The 18796-nt window shown below is 43.9% G+C and overlaps 1 protein-coding gene across 11 annotated transcripts in view; it reads left to right on the top strand.

Annotated features, from left to right (window-relative positions):
* Positions 1–18796, top strand: part of SLC12A7 (solute carrier family 12 member 7) — a 100785-nt gene that overhangs the window by 25765 nt on the left and 56224 nt on the right. The window contains exon 1 of one of the 11 annotated variants that reach the window (XM_044442983.1): positions 6923–6956. The exons of the other annotated variants lie outside the window; for them this stretch is intronic. Within the exon in view, the coding sequence (XP_044298918.1) occupies positions 6938–6956 (19 nt within the window). The 5' untranslated portion in view covers positions 6923–6937. Of the gene's footprint in view, positions 1–6922; positions 6957–18796 lie in introns of those variants that run through there. 11 annotated transcript variants of the gene reach the window in all.

The following is an 18796-nucleotide window of genomic DNA, read 5'->3' as shown; positions in this document are numbered from 1 at the left end:
TTCTGCTAATGCTCCATTGGTGTTGGCAATTTAAAATAAATGCAAGGAGAGCGCTTTCTTCTGAGAAAAATCACAGGGACAGTGCCTGTAGGGAGCTGCATTTTTAAGAGGACTGTGTGCGGGAGATTGAATCATAATCCTGGAGTGCCTGCATTGTTCGGGGAAAGGTTTTGGGTTGTTGAAGAAAAAGGAATAATGGGAAAGGACTCTGTGTCAGACATCCTGTACGACCATATCCACAATGTAAAAGTATTTTCAAGAAAGTCTCGTCTATATTGTTGTTGCATTAACAGTGCAAAGTTTGTCTTCCTCCCTTGTGGATGTGCTTGGAGAACATAAAATAACTTGCTGATTCCAAGGTGTAAGTGATATAGATGATTGTAGAGATTGTATTACTCAAAGAGGCGGACTTTGCTTTTATGTGACCTGATGGTTTAAGCCTTTGATGTCACCAATAAAACTTTGGGATCAGGTAGAGTTTCAACATAGTCGTACGATTTGTGACCCGGGGCTGCTGTTAACAAGCTGACCTTTGAAGGTGCAGGTCAGTGGCGAAGGCTGAAGGCTACAAAGAGGTTGAACTTCCGTGACGTTGTAACAGCATCGGCTGGACTTTTCCATTAAGCAAGGCTCCCAGGCCCATAAGTTGTGATAATGTTTGCCGCATGTCCTTTAGCTGAAAACTTTTCTTTTTCACCAAGTTCTTTCTGGCATTGGAGACCGATTTTAACCTCTCGCTGTTCTGAAATGTTTTGGTTTTCCATCATTTCTTGTTGAGTCACGTTGATGCGGTTTCAGTGGTACGGTTTTGCTTATCTTGTTATAAGCCACACTGAGGGCACTCCAGGGTAAAACACGGATTAATTTACGTATAAATATATAAATACTGCAGCTATCACTCTCAATAGGTTGGTGTTCTGGTAGTGTATTTGGAAATGTGTTGGAAAGTCCGTGCAGATGTTTTCCTGATAACACCAGTTCCAGGTGCAGATGGATCTTCCGTGATGACCTTTGTTGGACCTGTGATGGCCTCCCTCAACCTGGTGGCTACCCAGTATGTTGAACTTCAGCTCCCATAGGCACCAGTCAGTATGACTAATGGTCAGGGATACTGGGAACTGTAGTCCAGAGCATCTGCTGGCACTGGACTGGAGAAAGCTGTTCTGTATGGAGAGAATGTGTATATGTACTAATTGTACTTCTCTTTATATGACAGCCTAAGATGCGAACCCTTGAAGGCTTTTCTGAAAAATCCAGTTTTTGACAGATTTTTCCTTTGAACGGTTTTTGAGGGATGGACTTGCATTTCTTCTAATTATACTTCACAATAAGTTAATTCAGCAATTCCACTAATTCAAGAGAATATGGTCTGAATGAGCAGCATTCAAATATATATACTGTGCTTTTCTTTCATTTGATTGTCTACGGCATGGTTACTTTCAAGCATTGTAAACAGTGTGCGCCTGGAGTGGTTTGTATTATGCTGAATAGTATTAATTGATCTGCCTTCAGAGTTAGTATTAAATCTTGATACTTTTTGTGAACTATACATGCCTTTATACATGATTACAATGTCACGTATGTAGCAAACTTCAGATTATTCAAAACTCTGCCTGAAATACAGTTAAATTGTAAAAGAGAGACCTGTTTCCTGCTAGTAAAATGCGAAATACATAATACATGCATAATAGAAGAACAGAATGATCCACTAATTCAGGGCATGTGACTTTTATATATAATGGGTAAGAAACACACTTTTTGAATGGTATTATAGTTTGCCGCTAATATATTTTATCTACTGCCACTCTTGTTTGTGATCTGCATGGGCTATTGTCGCAGCATATCATTTAATTAATTAAATAATAATTAATAGGCAGGTGTTGGTTATATATTAAATGCTATTTAGTGATGCTGTTGTGTGTGTGTACGCATAAGTTTATTTACCTAAATAAATAAGAGATTGCAAACCAATGATCTTTAAACTTTAGAGTACTTTTATTCGCCTTCTGTTGAGACGTGTGTGAGATTTGTGTAGCATTTGTAATAGTTTAGTTCTCATTAGGATAATTTTAGAGTTTTTTGGGAAACTATGAATTTTACACAGAACAGTGAATTTTGAACTGCCAAACTGTTAAACTAAGTATCACTTAGTGTCTGTAAAACTGTCTTGTTAGAAACTGGAGGTCATACCTGAGCAGAAAAGGAATTTTGTACGGACTACTGGATTCTCAAAGCCTTGGAAACTGGAGATCTAGACCGGAAGTGGGTTTAAACAAAGAATCTTAGAGTCTTCCACTGAACTTTAGTATTGATAAACTGTTTATCTGGTGAAGTATAGCAGGGGCATCCACACTCCTAAGTTTTGGGTGTGTTTGGATGTTGCAATTCAGAATGCCCATTGGATGTTTGGAATATGTTATTAAAGAGAAGAGGGAAAGGGTGTGTGTAAGTCCATATGTATTTTTTCCTTCTATTTTAGAATTCCTGGTGGGCTCCCAAGAATATTTTTGCTCTAAACAATTTTTATGTGCCTGCAACAGTCTTATCCATAGCTCTTTGGAATGATTTGTCAGTTAGTAATTGCTATCTCTGCTTATGAGAAGCTTGCTATTTTTATTTAGATTTATAGCCTGATCTATCCAGAAGGCCCTGGGCAAGTAAACCTTTTAAACAAAACAAAATAGGAAATCCTATAAAATCCCTGTGGACAGCTGATACTAAAATGTTTGCACAGGTTTATCAACATACTTCCGAGCATAAATCATAGCTGTTTTATAGAAATCAATACGGTAGGTGGTATCAATGTGGGGAACATAAATGGTAAGAGGAAATACCTCCAACTTAAAAGAGTAATATGTTAACAATTTATTGTGCAGAAGAAGTTTGAAGCACGAAAAAACACTGTTTTAGCAGCATGCTTACAATCTTATTTTTCTCCTAACCATTTTTTGACGCACTTGATTACTGGTCAAATTGTTTGCAAATGATGGGCTGAGGATGAGAGAGAGAAAGAGAGAGAGACGTGTTTGAAGTCTCCCACCGGTGGCAGCTGAGCAGGCGCTTGAATTGGGTCTTCAAGTTCTGTTCTGTGCTGTCGGTGCTGATTGTGATTGGATCTTCCAGCTGGTAAACAAAGGAAAACCTTAATCCTGGAGGAAATAAACATTTTGAGGACAAAAGTGAATTGCTCATTGAATAAAGTTGTTGTGATCCTTGCTCCCTTAGACAGAGTGTGCCAGTCAGTACATCATTCCAAATGAATGCGAGAGAATGATTGCTCGCTGAAGCATCTGGGACATTCAGAACTGTTTTTATAGCCGGTGTTTGGGGAGGCAAGTTAGCAGCTGATTGGGAGTGTAACTCCCAAGAGATAACCTAAATAGCTACTACAGACAGGCAACAGTGACCAAGATTGTAGAGCCAGTGCGGGAGGGAAAGATTTTGTTGTCGTGGGGTTGTGACTGAGAAGAGGAGGAGAATTATGTAGGCTGCCTTGAAAGGGAAAAAGGCAGGATTTACACTTAATTAATGAATAAAAGCATCCAAGGGACGGGCTTCTCCTCTCAACCCCCTCAGCACTTGGATCAACGTCTACTCCTTTATGTTGATGGGGAACGAACTGCATGTTGCTACTAAGCCAATACTGGAAGTCCGAGATCACGGCATGTACAGAGATGGAGAGAAAGGAGTGGACCAGCCGAACGTTTTTTCAGACTTGTTCTTGTGACACAAAGACAAGAACTGGGTTGCTTAGGTCTGAACAGCAGCTACTTGGAGGGGATAGACTGACAAGAGCAAGGGAGGGGACGGTGAAAGGTGTCCCATTTCAGCTACAGAGGTTTGGCTTTGTGGCAGTACAAAAACGGAACGAATGAATGAATCCGTCCCGTGTAGCTTGTATCACACAGTGCTTTAGAAGTTGTGCGGGAAATAGAGTGCCATGCAGGAAGGGTGAGGATGGGGGCTTCTGTGGATTTGGTATCTAAGGAAAAACGGCTCCATTAAGTCACGGGGAATTCACTACCCAGCACAGTCTTACACAGAAGAAATTCCTAGAAGATCAGATCATTTATAGGCGTGTACCTACATTGTAATTTGGGAATAATGGCATTTAGCACCCTGCGACTTGTATGTTTCCGCAGTGGTATACATCAGTCACTGGCTATATTTGCACAACATGGGGTACCACTCTGAATAAGCTGCACAGTGTGAGGTCTTTGCGGGACAGTGCGTGCACCCCCAGCGGATGACCGGATTCTCCCCCCCCCTTCTCTCTTGAGTCCTCCAGCTGGTTCAGCTGCTATCCCAGTGTCCCTTGCAGTTGAACCCCTTGTTTTCTCCCCATTCCCCTCCCAACCAGTAGCTCATTTTGTTGGCCACTTTTTCTTTTTCTTTTTGGGAGTCTTGAGGAAATGAAGTGAGGCCTGCATTTTTATTTGGCCCCCGAGAATTGGACAAATGTGTTCATTTAAAAAAAAAAATCTCTTTTTTAGTTTTTCACAAGTGTGTTTTTACAAGGGTATGAAGCCCTCCTATGTTTTACCTGTTGGAGAGCTGACACAGTGGAATAGGTGACATGCACAGGCGTCAATGAGGAAATTGATGAGAGCCGGTGTGGCGTCGTGGTTAAGAGCGTGGGACTGGGACTCCGGCAATCAGGGTTCGAGTCCCCGCTCGGCCATGGATCCAACTGGGTGACTTTGGGCCAGTCACAGACTCTCAGCCCAACCTACCTCACAGGGTTGTTTTTGTGGGGAGAAGATGGAGGAGGAGAATGATGTAAGCTGCCTTGAGCCCTTTGTAGAAAAAAGGCAGGATATAAATCGGAAAAAATAAAATACATATAGGCAAGCTTGCACACAGTTGCCGGGGACCAGTTGCCTAGCTGCCAACTGGAAAAAAAAAAACCCTCCAGTAAAGGGGAGAAAATACCACGAATGCATGCACAGCAGGCAGTGGGACAGTATCACCCCCTTAACAATGTTGTCCTCTATTTGGACGGACACTTTCAAGTTCCTTTTCTACACCACCTCGAGTCTCAACATCCTCCAGAAAAGGGAAATACCAGCTTCTTCACTTTCTCCCGTCTCCTCTCTTTCTTCTTTGCTGGTTTCTTCTTGGAACACTTTCTGCCCCGACAAGGAGACTGATTTTCATAGCCTCCACCTTCCTGAAGCTATTTGTGGTGGAAAGCCTATAGATTCTATATATAATAGTCATGGATAAACTCCTATCTCCCTTGCTCCTTTTTAAGGTTAAAAAGTATTGGTGGCAAAAGAGCAGAACTGCAGAACAAGAAAATATGAAACTCATTATTTCTCTAATCAACAAAGATGTGTATAGGAAAATAGGGAAGTGTTAGAGTACTTTCATGTAAGTGTTAGAATACTTTCCTTACTTTCATGCAAGGAGCAATGAAAGGAGAAAAGTCTGAAGTATGCTAAATAATGAAAGAACTGTATGCCGGATGCAGGCAGAGCTACATTTGCCTGTCTAGCTATATCCGTCTGTTCACTGATGCACATACCAAAGTGACAAATATACATTAAAGCACTCAACAAATCAAAAGCTGTCCCTTGCCATTTCTTTGCAACATCTATGGACTCCACTCCTTCCTGAGTTTTCTACCTGCCTTTCTCTAATGTTGTCTTCTCTCTGCAACCACAGAACTCACCAGTGGAGACAAGAAAGCCTGAACTCCATCATCCACTTGGTGATGGAGCTTTCTGCCAAATCCCTGCTGCCCCAGTACTGAAAACAAGAGAGAGTTCTGTTGGCAGCATCTTTACCTTGAAGTGTGGTACCCAAAGCATCTTTCCGAAGGATCATGCCTCTCCAGCTGCAGTTGAGCCTTCCACATTCTCCCTTGTTCTCCTCTCTTGGGCGCACTGATGAGAAGCTTGGTGAGGGGTGGGTGGACAGGCAGCTGAGGACAACCCATGGCTTGGTGGGTTGCAGGAGAGTAGAAGGGAGGAAAAAGAACAGGTGGCTTTTTGGGGTCAAGCAGGGTCTGGGAAGGAGAGATGTGAGAAGGACGAGGAGGCCCTGGCTGGAGAGACCAGTGGGTTGGGAAGGTGGGCTCAGCATGCTGCATCTGGACCACAGGTGTGAACTTCACCACTCCAGTTTTAAAGAGTACCAAAATGCCACCATTATGGCAGGGGAGACCCATGCAGAGGGCTTTTAACTTGCAGCACCAAGAATCATTTCCTCTTCCTTCCCTTGCCACTAGGATTCTTGTTAGTGATGGCTAGGCAGATCTGCCGGAGCACTCACTTGGATGACAGAAAAATAAAAATGGGGAACTTTACTGGTGTGGGGACTAATTCTTCCCGATTGATCCCAACCTTTGCGAACCAGGCATATTCTCGCCTGCATAGTTCTTGCCCCAGATTGTCAGTCATGGCAAGCTTTGATGGGATATCGGCAAACAGCTCATTGCAATCCTGTCCAGCTTATACAAGCCCATCTTCCTTGTTCTTATGGTTTTGTTAAAGTTAGGGCACAGCTGTAAGCTTGGACTGAGATGTTCAGCTGATTAAGAGATACAAATGAAGAGCGGTTGGGACATTTCCCGCCCAAGAAGGTGGCAAGCTGTCGCGTTCACTTTTTGATGCCAGAAATGAAGCCAGGTCTGCTCTCATTTGGACTTGCAACAGTTTGACTTTTCCATCTGCTTTGAAGACCATGTTGCTTGTGTCGTGGCAGCAAGGCCCCGATCCACATAGCCCAACGCTGATACTTCATGTGGCAAACATGGTGTGTGCCTTGTGTTTCCAGATGCTTAAATATGCCATTGTGGTTTAATAAACATCTTCACTGCTGGTCGTCTAGCTCTTCGGCAACCCTCACCAGCAAGATTTGGACAACATGGGAAGTTGTGACTGTAGCATGGGGTTCCCATGCCTGGACGTGCTGGTAGCCACCCCGTTCCACCATGGCCGAAGCAAACCATGGTGAGTTGTTTGATCATGCAGATTGGCCCAGTCTTTCTCATGTTCTGTGTCTCTTGCAAGAAAATATGTTCAATGCAAGAAAATACAGTGCTTCCTTCAATGGAAATGGACCCATCAGGTAGACAAATCTCACTGTTTATCGGTGAGAGTCTGATTTCATAGAAGCCAAGGACAGAGTTGCACAGGTGGCGTGTTCTTTTAATTCCGTGTGGAATGAGGCGTCCAAATTTCATTTCCAGGGAAGATCCATGGGCTTCAGAGAGTGTGCCAGTCCAGAATTTCAGTCCTTCTGTAGAAAGGTTGCTCAGAGGGGAGAGCTGTAAAGGGACCGTGTGTAGGGTTTAGTGCTTTTTGGGTGGCTGCCGAAGAGCCCTCACAAGCCAGAGAGAAACTGGCGTTTCAGTCCTGAGGCCCCCACCGTGTGCAGTGATGCAGACCGACCGAGTCTTCCTTACCTGCCCACAGTTGCCCGTTGTCGGGTATCCCCAGCGGTGATTTTTCTCGGATGGGCATTGAAACCAGGTGAGCCCCATGGGGGAAAGCACCTGGATGGGGAGGGGCTTGGGGAAAAGACCCCAAGGAAGGATTTAGCAGTAAGCTTGTTCCCCCATCTCTCTGCTTTAAACTTACATCTGATGCTCAGTTTTTCATATTAATATAAGAGACATACTTTAAAGATGCGATTCTGATATCACATGTAGTTAATGCCTTGGGCATGTCATTTTTTAAATTTATTATTACATATCTATTCTGCAGCCAGTTAGTGCAAAAGGACTCTAGGCAGATTACAAAGAAAATAAAATCAAAACACATATACCAATGAAATAACAATAAGACAATATATATAATATACAATAAATCAATAATACAAACAACGAAATAGCAATATGTGTTTAAATGTCCACCATGGCACAGCGTTTCCAAAAGCCAAAGGTTAAGAACAGCTTCGGAGATTTTGTTTAAGCTTGGATTACAGGTTGATCAAAATATTTGTGCTACCGTTCCTTTAAGACAGGTGGCTCTGCATGTCTTAATGTTGAAAAAAGTCTGTGTATTTATCTTTGTTGTAATTTGTTTAGGGTTACAAAAGTTTGGTGATTGGGGAACTATCAGAAACAAAGCTAGCAACCTGCAAGTGACATTAATATCCAGTTTGAAAAAGACTTGCACGAACTTGCTCAATATTTTGTGTCATTTTGATGACTGTAATATAGGCACTGTTCCATTATTAGTTCCCTTCCTGCATAAAGAAACTCTGCTAGGCACTTTTCTGTCTTCACTGTTGAGAAGGCTTGCAAAATCAGTTTTTGTTCTTTGTACCTTTGTTTTTTTTATTGAATGAAGGGAATACAAAGGGAATCAGAAAGAGATGTACTTCTGTTTGAAGCTTGTGCTTATATTTGACAAGACTGAAATGGGAAAAAACTGTGAAACCTCACGCTTGTTAGAGATATTAGATGAAGTTGTTGCTGACAGGAAAAATAATACTTACTCTGTCTAATGCAGGTTATGAAAATCAAAAGCTTTCAAGTGCAGTTAAGATCTAGAGTCTATAGGATCTACAATACATTAAGACAGGCTTTTTGTTCTCTGAAAACTTGGGAAGCTGTAAAATGCGTGCTTTCCAATTTCAGATTGGCAAGTTCATATGAGCTGTATATATACCCAGTATTCTTCCCTCTGGAATATTCAGAGTCAATCTACTGTGTGCTAAAACCTGTCCCAGGCCAACCAAAACACCAACAGGTGAGATCAAACTGCTGAGTTCTCAGGAAACCTTTGTTAGGCTTCACACTGAGCAAAATTTTGTGTGTGAATGTGGAAGGCGGTGGCAGGGGCCATCTCGTTTCCTCAAAGGCTTGCAGCTTGTAAGAGGTGCAGGGCCATACTACAGAGGTGCTAGCACAGATCTGAAGGTGTGCCATGGCCCCAGGGACAAAAAACGGGGAAAAGAGCAACTTCCCTGTATTTGTCAGTAGGATTTCTAGGAATTACCTGATTCTGACCCCAAGAACCGTTCAGAATGCATTATCCCTTTGTGAAGTAGAGAATTGTTGCAAAAAGAAATGATTGCTTATTTTTATATCCCCCTTTTCCTTCCAAGGAACTCAAGATGGCTTACATCATTCTCCTCCTCCTCTCAAACTTATAACAATGACCCTGTGGGGTAAGCTGGGCTGAGAGTCTGTGAGTGGCCCAAAGTCACCCATGGCAGGGTAGGGACTCGAACCCAGAGCTCGTGGGTCACCAGTGCTGTGCTTTTAAACACTACACCACCCTGGCTGTCAGAATAGTCTTTATAGTGGGCACAAAAGCACCCACTATATTTAAAACCAAATATGAATTTTCTGTAATGTATTATACAATCAAAGGGAGCCAGTTTGGAAATAATTACTTAGTGCTTGGAGGATGTATGATGTTTGTTAAAAGCTGCAGTTTCAGACTACTGGAATAAGCTTTTCCTTGCTCTCTGTGTATGTTATGGAGTGTTTATATCTCCATGAAAGTTCTTCCGGGCTCTTATGTGGCACATACAGGGTGTTTTTAATGATGTGAGAAAGATAACCTTTGAAGAGATGGTTTGTTTCTACTCTGTTCTTTGCAATGCTGGAATTTTATTGACGTTTAAATGAGGCTTACCAAATAATTATTCATTACAGGGTTAGCTCTAGTAATTTAACTGATGAAGCACTAGTTTAAGTTCAGTTTCATTTGCTTTACTCCTATACTGATCCAGAAGAAGAGAAAGAGAATGGATCTTGAGGACCAGCCAAACATATAGACTTCCCAAGCGGAAGCAAAAAATCATGTTCTCTGACCGTGATGATGTGGTGGTTTAATCAGGGCATAAGTTTGGTTCCTTCTTAGAAACCACACAGAGAAGCTCCTCCAGAAAGAAGTATCTTCATTAATTACTACGAATTGTGAAAGAGGAATGCTAAAAATGTGTTACAATCTAGGAACAGAATTGTCATCGAAGCAAAAAGTGTTAAAAGATTAAACATCCTGTCATCCTGTGTCTCAAGATCAATCGATGAACTTTCTGCTCTCAGCCAGTTTATATTATTCCCACATGGCATTGCCTAATGAAGGCTCTGGGATGAGCCCACACCTTACAAACAGACTTGGTGCTTCTGGGATCCACCCCGCAATCTGTTCAGCTGTAGTGTGGAGAATCCTTTCCTTGCAATCAGTACCACACAAGGATCCACAGTAATGAAATCAGTGTAGGGCTTTTCCTACTTCAGCCATTGTTTGGTATAAGCAACCAAGTGGACAATTATTTTTCAAGACATCCCTCACATCGAATGGTTTGAGGGTGCTGCCTTAAGCTATGAGGTTCTGCTGTCCACAAGTGCTCCAATACAGAGGATTATTGACCTGAGATTTGCTTAATTCCCAATTGAAAATACAGAAAAATCTAAATTATTATTTATGTATTATTTAAAAATCGAGCTGCATTACCATTCACATTTATCGAGATGCTTTAATATAGTTGGACATGTTTCCAGTGTTCTCATTAGAAATGTTATAAAAGTGCCATTAAAAGTCTCTTGCTACTAATCATTCAATAAATTGCTAAATATAGCAACCTCTGATGATGTCTGGCTATCCTTGGGAAAACTTGCAAGAAGGCAGTCAATTAAACTGCTGCTTCATACTTTAAGGGGCACCATATGGAAGACCATAATGGCTACTGAAGTGGTTACTTCAGCTTTGGTATTAAGAAATGCAGAGGGTGTGCTGGAAGAGGTCATAAACTATGCAAGATGCTTCTTGGGTATGATAAACCCCAGGGATCATCATCAAGCTCAGAATTCTGTTCCGAAAAGCAAACTTATGAGCAAATAATTTATCAGAAATCTAAATAACTGGAGCAGTCCCCTTCCCTCCCCATCTAAAAAGTGGTTAGCAGGTCATGAACAGGTAGCTTCCATCAAAGCCCTCCCTCCCGGCCCCTCACCCTGACACCTGGACTTGTGCTTTGCCAAATGGAAATCGCTCTGTGAGAAAGACCAGAGGGATCCCCCTAGGAGGGTCTGTGAAGGATGGCACTAAATGCACTGCAGGGAAATTTTGGGAATGTGAGAGAGACGGATGATTTCCTAGGACTTGCACAGCCCCTCGGAAGCATCTCCTGCATGGACTTGTTTCTTTGTGCTTGCTGCCAAGGCCAGGCTCCAGAGATCAGCTGCACTGTGTGCTGCCCTGTTTGGATAACACGACAGCTCTCCATGGTTTGTTATTGTAGGTGGGTTCTCATGTGAGCATCATCCAGGTCATCCAAGGGTAAATATTTTCTCCAGGAAACCCACTTGGAAATCATAGGCTGTTCTAGGCTTGTTGTCACCCAGGGTGGGTTATTCTGCTGTCTGAACCCAGATGACAAGATCTAGCATGGCTGAGCCCCAGAAGTGGCGTGGCGAGAGCAGCAAAAGTCTGTGCTGCTTCGGACAAGTGCCTGCTGGGGGAGGCCCAGTGAAAGCAGCCTCCAAAGTGCCTGACGGATTTGGGGGCCACTGTCAAAAGCTTTGCCATGCCTCTGGAGTCATGGAGCTAGTGGCTGAGGGGTAGACTTCAAGGATTAACCCTTGAGCAAGGAAGATCAAGTGGTTTGAGAGGTCTGAGCTTGAGCTGCTCAGGGGGATGCTAAGATTGGCCCTCCATGCTGAGGTGGTGTGTGCCCCCTCAGCGAGGAGAAGCCGATCCCCACCAGCCTGGCAGGCAACTCAAGAGGAGAGCTGGCTAACAGCCAACGGGCTGTTCCCTGGGGCTGCTGTGTGCACAGGAGGTCTGTTATGTGGAACGTGGAAGCTCCAGGCTCAAGGCAGCACGGTTGAGTAGATGGAGCAGCTTCACCTCCTACTTCGTGAGGCAGTGGTCCCACAGTCCTCCCTCTTGCGCTTCAGGATGCCAGCCCTGTTTGTGCTACAAGACAAAGACGTTTCTCTTTTCATTCCTCTTTGTCCCCTCTGAGCAAGCCTGTCCTGAAGGGCAACAGGGTCAGCTTGTAGCCTCTTCTGGGGCAGCATCTCCCAGCAGAGGTTGCAAACTGGTCATCTTGCGCCTCTGGGCATGGGCCCTACTTGCGCCAGGAGACAAGGAGCAGGTCCTAGTCCCACTGGGGGGCCTCCAACAGCTGCAACCAGCGTGGCTGTCAGAGCAGAGAGACTTTCCTCTTTCCAGGTGTCCCCTGGGAGTCCACCGCAAGGAATGAAGAGGGAGGTGCCCATTATGAGTCCGAGTGTCTGTCCAGTCCATCATACGTGCTTTGCAAAACAACCAACCTGCTGTGGCTGATTACCAGGGTGGGTTGTTGTGTCAGGGAAACTCATCCACTGTGTTGGATGAAGAAACCTGGTTCACAAGCCTTCCTCGCTTAGCTTTCACTTTCTAGCATTATTTAGTCCACTCTGTTGTGGTGGAGGTGGAGTGACTGACCTCCAGCAGGGCTAGAACTCTCTGTCCAAAGAAGTATTGGTGTTTATGGAGAGTTATGCTGATGGAGTTTATGCAGAGTTTCTTTTGTGTTGCTGCTGATGTCTTATGGAGTAGGAGATGACCTGTTGGAATGTTAGGAGCGCAAGGAAGTGCAGAGCATTAAAGGGAAACTGTTAATCCTGGGACACCAACACGCATGTTGGATAGGGCAGTGGGAGAAATCCAATTATCAGGAATGGAATGGAATGGATTGGAACGGAATGGAGATAATGGAGGACTTTCTCCAGTTCCAGTCCGACTCCACCTAAGTCTTCAGTTAAAACGTTGGTTATTGTGGAATAAGGCAAGATGTCAAATAATTTCCCAGCCAGACTGTCTGGGCCAGTGTAGAGTTTTCCTTTGTTGAGCTCCATCACTGACAATAAATCTCAAGCCTGCTGAGGCATTTTTGGGTAATGGAGGGACTGTCCCCTTGCGAGTGTGGAAAATTACTGGAAGGGAAGGATTGCTGTTCTTTTCCTTTCGGCACAATTTGCTGTTTGAAGTGTGTCTGCCAGGCATGGCACCGTCTGTCCCTGCCGTTTGTGGCATGATAGTTCGGTGATTTGACAAAGGCGTGTTGGTTTAATAAGATCCCACCCTTCAGACCAAATTACTCTGAACAGCTGGGAATTCTTGCAATCTTCTTTGAAGTTTGTGCAGTCTCCCCTACACCCAGGTTTAATAGGCCTAGTGCTGGATGGATTTTACAATAAGTCAATTACAAAATAATGGTTACAGGTATTTGGTATAAACTGCAAAATAGGTTGAATTTCTCTCAGCTGTGAGGCTTCAGTGCTACACCTTTTAAATATGCTTCTGTCCTGTTGATTTTTATATGGACTAAGTGGGAATCAGGGTACTTATAAAGTTGTTTATCTTGGGACAACATCATTTGAAAGTTGCTTTGCTTTCATCTGCGTATTAACAATTCGAATGGAAATACTCCGCAACAAACTTTCTGAAAGCACTATCCTGCTGTGCATGTTCAGACAGAGAAAGGGCCTACAATTCCCAGCATGCCCCAGTGTGGCTGGCTGGGGCATGCTGGGATAGACAGACTTTGTCTCTATCTGAAAATGCATTGTTCCTTCTTCAGGAGCATTTATTTCAGGGTAACAGAACTGGAATAAGAGCCTATACATTCAGACGAGGGCCACAAGTTCATTGGCATTTATAGGTTATCCATAATTTGTTCTATTCATTTATGTATTTATTTTCAAATTTATATGCCACTGAACAGCCCAACAGGGCTCTCTAAGCAGCTAAGGACATTAAAATACATTAATCACAATTAATAATTTAATTAATTAATTAAGCATTACAGTTACTAGTACAGGGGAAGAGGGGAGAAATCTGCTGAAGCAGGGTGAAGTCTTATAATCAGATGCTAAAATCATTTGGCATTTGTTAGATGAAGATGCTTTTGTGCTAGCCTTGGAGCTGGATGAGCATTAAAAAGAAATAGTAAAATTTGAGAATATATTGATTTTAAAATATTTATAGCCTTCCTTTCACAAAATACTTCAAGGTGACTTACAAAAAATACACACTACAATGAAATATGCAAGAATAAGAAAACAATAACTGATTAAAAAGCTAATGGCATGGCAAACAAGTGGAGAATTAATGCATAAATATGAGTAACTTATGTGGACACCAGCTTTTTGCTAAGATATAACTATTATGTATATAATATGTATATATGTATATAAATTTTATACAAAACTGGCAATTGGCATGAGGATGGGTTATGCTGAACAACTCTAAGCAAACTCACAAGCTCTTAAATCTTTCTCTGCATGTATTTTTATAGTGCTATTTCAGCAGAATGCCTAGAGTTATTTCATGAAACCAGATAATTTCACATTTAAAACAGTCATTGCCACGGACAATTATAGTCAAACACTTCTGTAAGTATGCATCAAGTCCCATGAACGTTGTTCTACCGTGCCTTTGAGCTCTTCTAGGTTTTAGTTTTTGTTTTTCAGAAAGAGATGCTTCAGAAAGCAAGATTTTAATATGCGTATTTGCTTGTTGACTACTACACAGTTTTGTTACCAAAGGCCTGGGGTCTTTAGTCTCACACAGCAATCCAGTTTCCAGTGAAGTTTGCATTTGTACATGATTGTGCTGGGTTTGAATGTGAGATATGCTATACCTTGGAATTACACTACGAATGAGCTAATGAAAAATAATCCTTTTTCCAAGCGTGTGTAATGCAGAGGATTTTTGAAATAAGATTTATAGGCTTTCCAAGGATAAGACAGGTGAGACCTAGAGATCAGCAAAGGGCCATGTTGTTTGTGTTTTTGTGACGTTTAGCCCAAGTGCCAATAGATCAGGACACTAGGAAAAGATTGTTCTTCATCGTGGCCTCTGTGCATCACACATTTGGGTTCTGCGCCTGCAAAAACCGTTAGCTGTCAATCTTCCGGCCAAAGGCACTGCGCAGGCGCAGAACCCATATGTGTGCCTGCACAGATGGCCACTCGAAGAACATCAGTTACAGGTAAGCAACCTGCTCTTCTCGCCTAAAATCATTGCGCGAAACATTACGTGTTTCCCAAAATAGCAGTTAACTAATTCTTTCATTTGCCCTGCTCTTTTTGAGAATTCTAATTTCTTAGAGTTGGACCTTCAAGAGAAAATAAAATGGGTAATTAATTCAAGTTGCCACTGATTTGGATTCGATCGTGGCACTAACGAACCTTTGTACAAGACAGCTTCCATTTTATGTGATGTGACTGAACAATGTAGCTGTCCCTGAGACGTTCACATTGCTTAGGTATTTGCTGTGACGCTTCACAGATCCAGCAACTTTCCCTTTCCCTCTCCATCCCTCTTTCTTCGATCCCACTGTTTCTGGGCGGTAGTCTCTTCCCCTGTGTTCCATTGTCCTTGCTCCCCAGTTCTTGCAACCTTGATGGCATCTTAGTACACGCACTTGGATGTCCTGTTCTGTTGTAGTTGGCCGAGAGCAGAAAGGAAGTCTAGCACCAAGGAGTGCTCCTTGTGAGACACATGGTTCCTGAGACCCGACTGAAGTCTTCTATGCCTCGGCATCCAAGAACCTTCTCTCAGGCTTCACCCAGTCCTTGAGACGTGGAAGGTCTGAAAGGGGCAGGTTTCTGGTCTTGAACTGAACAAAGCGCTCTTGACATCTCAGGCTGTCTGGTCTGATGATGGAGCTTAGACCCAGGGCCTCCTTCCTTGGCACCCCTTTCCCTCAGCCTCTGTCTCTGTGTCGCTAATGGTTCATATGGAGTCACATTGAGAATCGGCTCCGGGCACTCCAGAGATGGGCAGGGGAACCAGCATTGGTCATGGCAAGATAATGGAATTGGCAAGTTTTTAGAAACATAGAAGCAGAGCGAGTCAGAAGGGGCCTCGCGGGGCCTCTAGTCTGACCCCGGCTCTAGCCAGCTCCGCTCACGACATGCCCACCATGTGCATGTCCAGGCTATCCTTGAACACCCTCACCAATGAGGCTTCAACCACCTCCCATGGAAGCCCATTCCATACCCTCAGGGTCCTAACCGTCGGGAAGTACTTCCTGGCATCCAGATTGAACCTTGGTTCCCTGAGCTTGGATCCATTGGAGCACGTCCTGCCCTCCACCACAGAGGGAAGAAGGTCACAAAAAGGTCACAACCCACCTCCGTGTGACACCCCCTCACATACCTATATGTTGCCAACAGATCCCCTTGGAGTCTCCTCCAGGCTGAAGGGACCCAGTTCCCTCAGTCTCGCCTCATACGGGCATCCCCTGCAACCCGGCCACCAACCTTGTGGCCCTACGCTGCACTGACTCTAACCTGGCTATATCCTTCCTGTAATGAGGGGCCCAAAACTGAGCACAATACTCCAGTTGCAGGCGCACCAGAGTCATGTAGAGTGGTAGTAATACCTCTCTTGATCTAGAAGCCACACTTCTGGCTATGCAACCAAGGGTGGCGTTCGCCCTCTTGACCACCGCATCACACTGCTGACTCATGTTTAGCCTGCAGTCAGCCAGTACCCTGAGATCCCATTCACAGGTGCTGCTTTCCAGCCACTTATCCCCTAACCTGTACTTTTCTAGTAGATTCTTCTTCTTAAGGTGTTTTGGGTTTGGGGTGTGTCATCCTGGGGAAGCCCAAGCAGAGGCAGTGCCCAAAATTTCCCTTGATCTCATGTATGCTTGGCAGGCTGCCGTTTCTTTATTTTCTTATAGTCCAACTTATTTTATCCAAGGAAACTTTAATTCTGTTTGGAAGTCATATGAACTAAGCCTTTCAATCAGGTTGTCGCAGTGTATTAATTTTAATAGTCTCAAGCTGACATGTAAGAAAATAAGCACAACTAATTAGAAGAGTGAGCTTAGGTGGACTCTGAGGGATTGTGGAGGACAGGAAGGTCTGGAGGAATGTTGTCCATGGGGTTGCGATGGATCGGACACAACTTCGCAACTAACTGCAACAACAATCAGAAGAGTTTTTCATAACATGGATAGTGTACATCAGAGAACTTGTTACCTGCATTCATATTATGTTTTTGTGCTCCATGATGAACCTCCGTAGGCCCAAGCGAGACTTTCGTTCTTCCTCTCATGGGCAGGAGCAAAGCTTTTGCCAAGTTTGTTTCTCTTTCATAGAATCTGTGCTTAGTGTTACGTATGAACTGGAGGCCGCAGTTTATAACAAACCCTAGTTAACAAGCCAGCTTTATCATTTTTAGTTTGAAGTTGATTTGTTTAGCAAAGACTCGTACTTTAGCTTAACATGTGAATGCAGCCACTGGAGAGAGAGTAGTTGTTGTTAGTCCCAAAGTCATGTTATATATATCTGTGTATATATAAATTGATACACAGATGGAGTCCTGGTTTGGGAGCACAGTACAATATATTCAAATTAATTTTTGCTTTGCTTAAAAAAATCCATGTTTTGTCTTTCCTCGACTTTTTCACTGCATGATAACTGTGAACTCAAACAGATGTATAACTTGGGAATTAATTTTGTTCATTTCCTATTTTGTTCTGACTTGGAGCTTGAAACTGTCACTCCTTGTGGGCAAGCCAAGAAGACAGTCAGTCCAGAAGACTTCCGTGTTCTCAGAGAACCCATGTCAATGGTTTTATTTTTGCTTTCACATATAACCCAACACTCTTTTCATGGAATTGTAATGAGCAGCAAAGATTACTGCAAATAGTAGGACGACCTGAAGACTAAGATGCGCATGTTGATTTGAGTCCAAGATACCCAAGTGCTTCAGGGTGGCTTGTTCTGTGTCTGAACCCAGGACAGGAACAATTCAGCGGCAGCCTAGCCAGAGTGGGAAACCCCGCTGCCACTTCTTCACAGTTTTGCTTGTGTCACTGGCGACCGCCCTCGCCCCTTCTCAGCTAATAGCTGTGTTTTTCTTCCACAATTTCCCTTCCCATCTTAATACTTTGTGGGAACATTTGCGTATGTTCCCCACCCGCAGTGGAGGGAAGCAACAAGGAGGAAGTAGCGGGAGGGACTCGCGAGGCTTTGGAGAGCCCTGCCATGGGGTGATCCCATTTTGGGAGTGGGCGTGCTTACTTTTGAGTAAAGCAGGACAGCCTTGCTTTAAAAAAGGTGGCTGTGTGAGCACTGATGGAGTGGGGAGGGGGGTGTTTGGCTAGATATCGGAGGGGCAGAGGTCCTTTGGAAGCAGGTCTGTTTACCCCAGTGCAACACGAAGGGTTTAGTTTAAAGGGGGTGTTTGCTTGCTGGCAAAGGAAGCGTGTGCTTGGCTGAATGTGGATGGGCAGACCTGCATAAGGGGGTGGGGGGGTTAATAATATTGGGGCTCCCTTGGGAGCCAGCAGCCCCAGTGGACCAGTTGCAGGGGTGGGTGCTGATATAAAGCCGAGGAAAGTAGAGTTTTGCTGCAAAGACCCCCAAGATACCCACACATCCTGCGGGAGGACTGTGGGGAATAAGGCGGGGGAGACAAGCCAAGGCAGCCCTGGAGCATTGCAGGTCACTCAGCACCATAACGGCGTTATTCAAGCATATGAGATCGGGATCCAGTCTGTGCCTGGATAGAAGAAGATTTAGGGTTTAGGATTTAGGGTTCTCCCAAGAACCCTAAATACATCACCTTGAGTTTCAGCACAGGAAAAACGAGGGATGGAAATGTAAACAAAGCAAATGAGTATATCACATCGTACCCATTAGCGGACAGGTAAGCAGAGTGCTGCTTTCGACCTTTTGGGCAAGGCCTAGCCACCGCCACCCCTTGTATCCGAGGGGCTTCCGCTGGCCCCTCTTATGATGTGCTTGCACCCACACACGCCGCCCAGTGAAATTTCCCAGGGGTCTTTTATTTAAAATGTGCATGTTTTCTATGCG

The sequence above is a fragment of the Varanus komodoensis genome, unplaced genomic scaffold (genome assembly GCF_004798865.1).
Source record: "Varanus komodoensis strain SLA01 unplaced genomic scaffold, ASM479886v1 scaffold40, whole genome shotgun sequence".
Classification (NCBI taxonomy): domain Eukaryota; kingdom Metazoa; phylum Chordata; class Lepidosauria; order Squamata; family Varanidae; genus Varanus; species Varanus komodoensis.
Note: the sequence above shows the minus strand (reverse complement) of the source record. Positions and strands in the feature narration are given on the sequence as shown.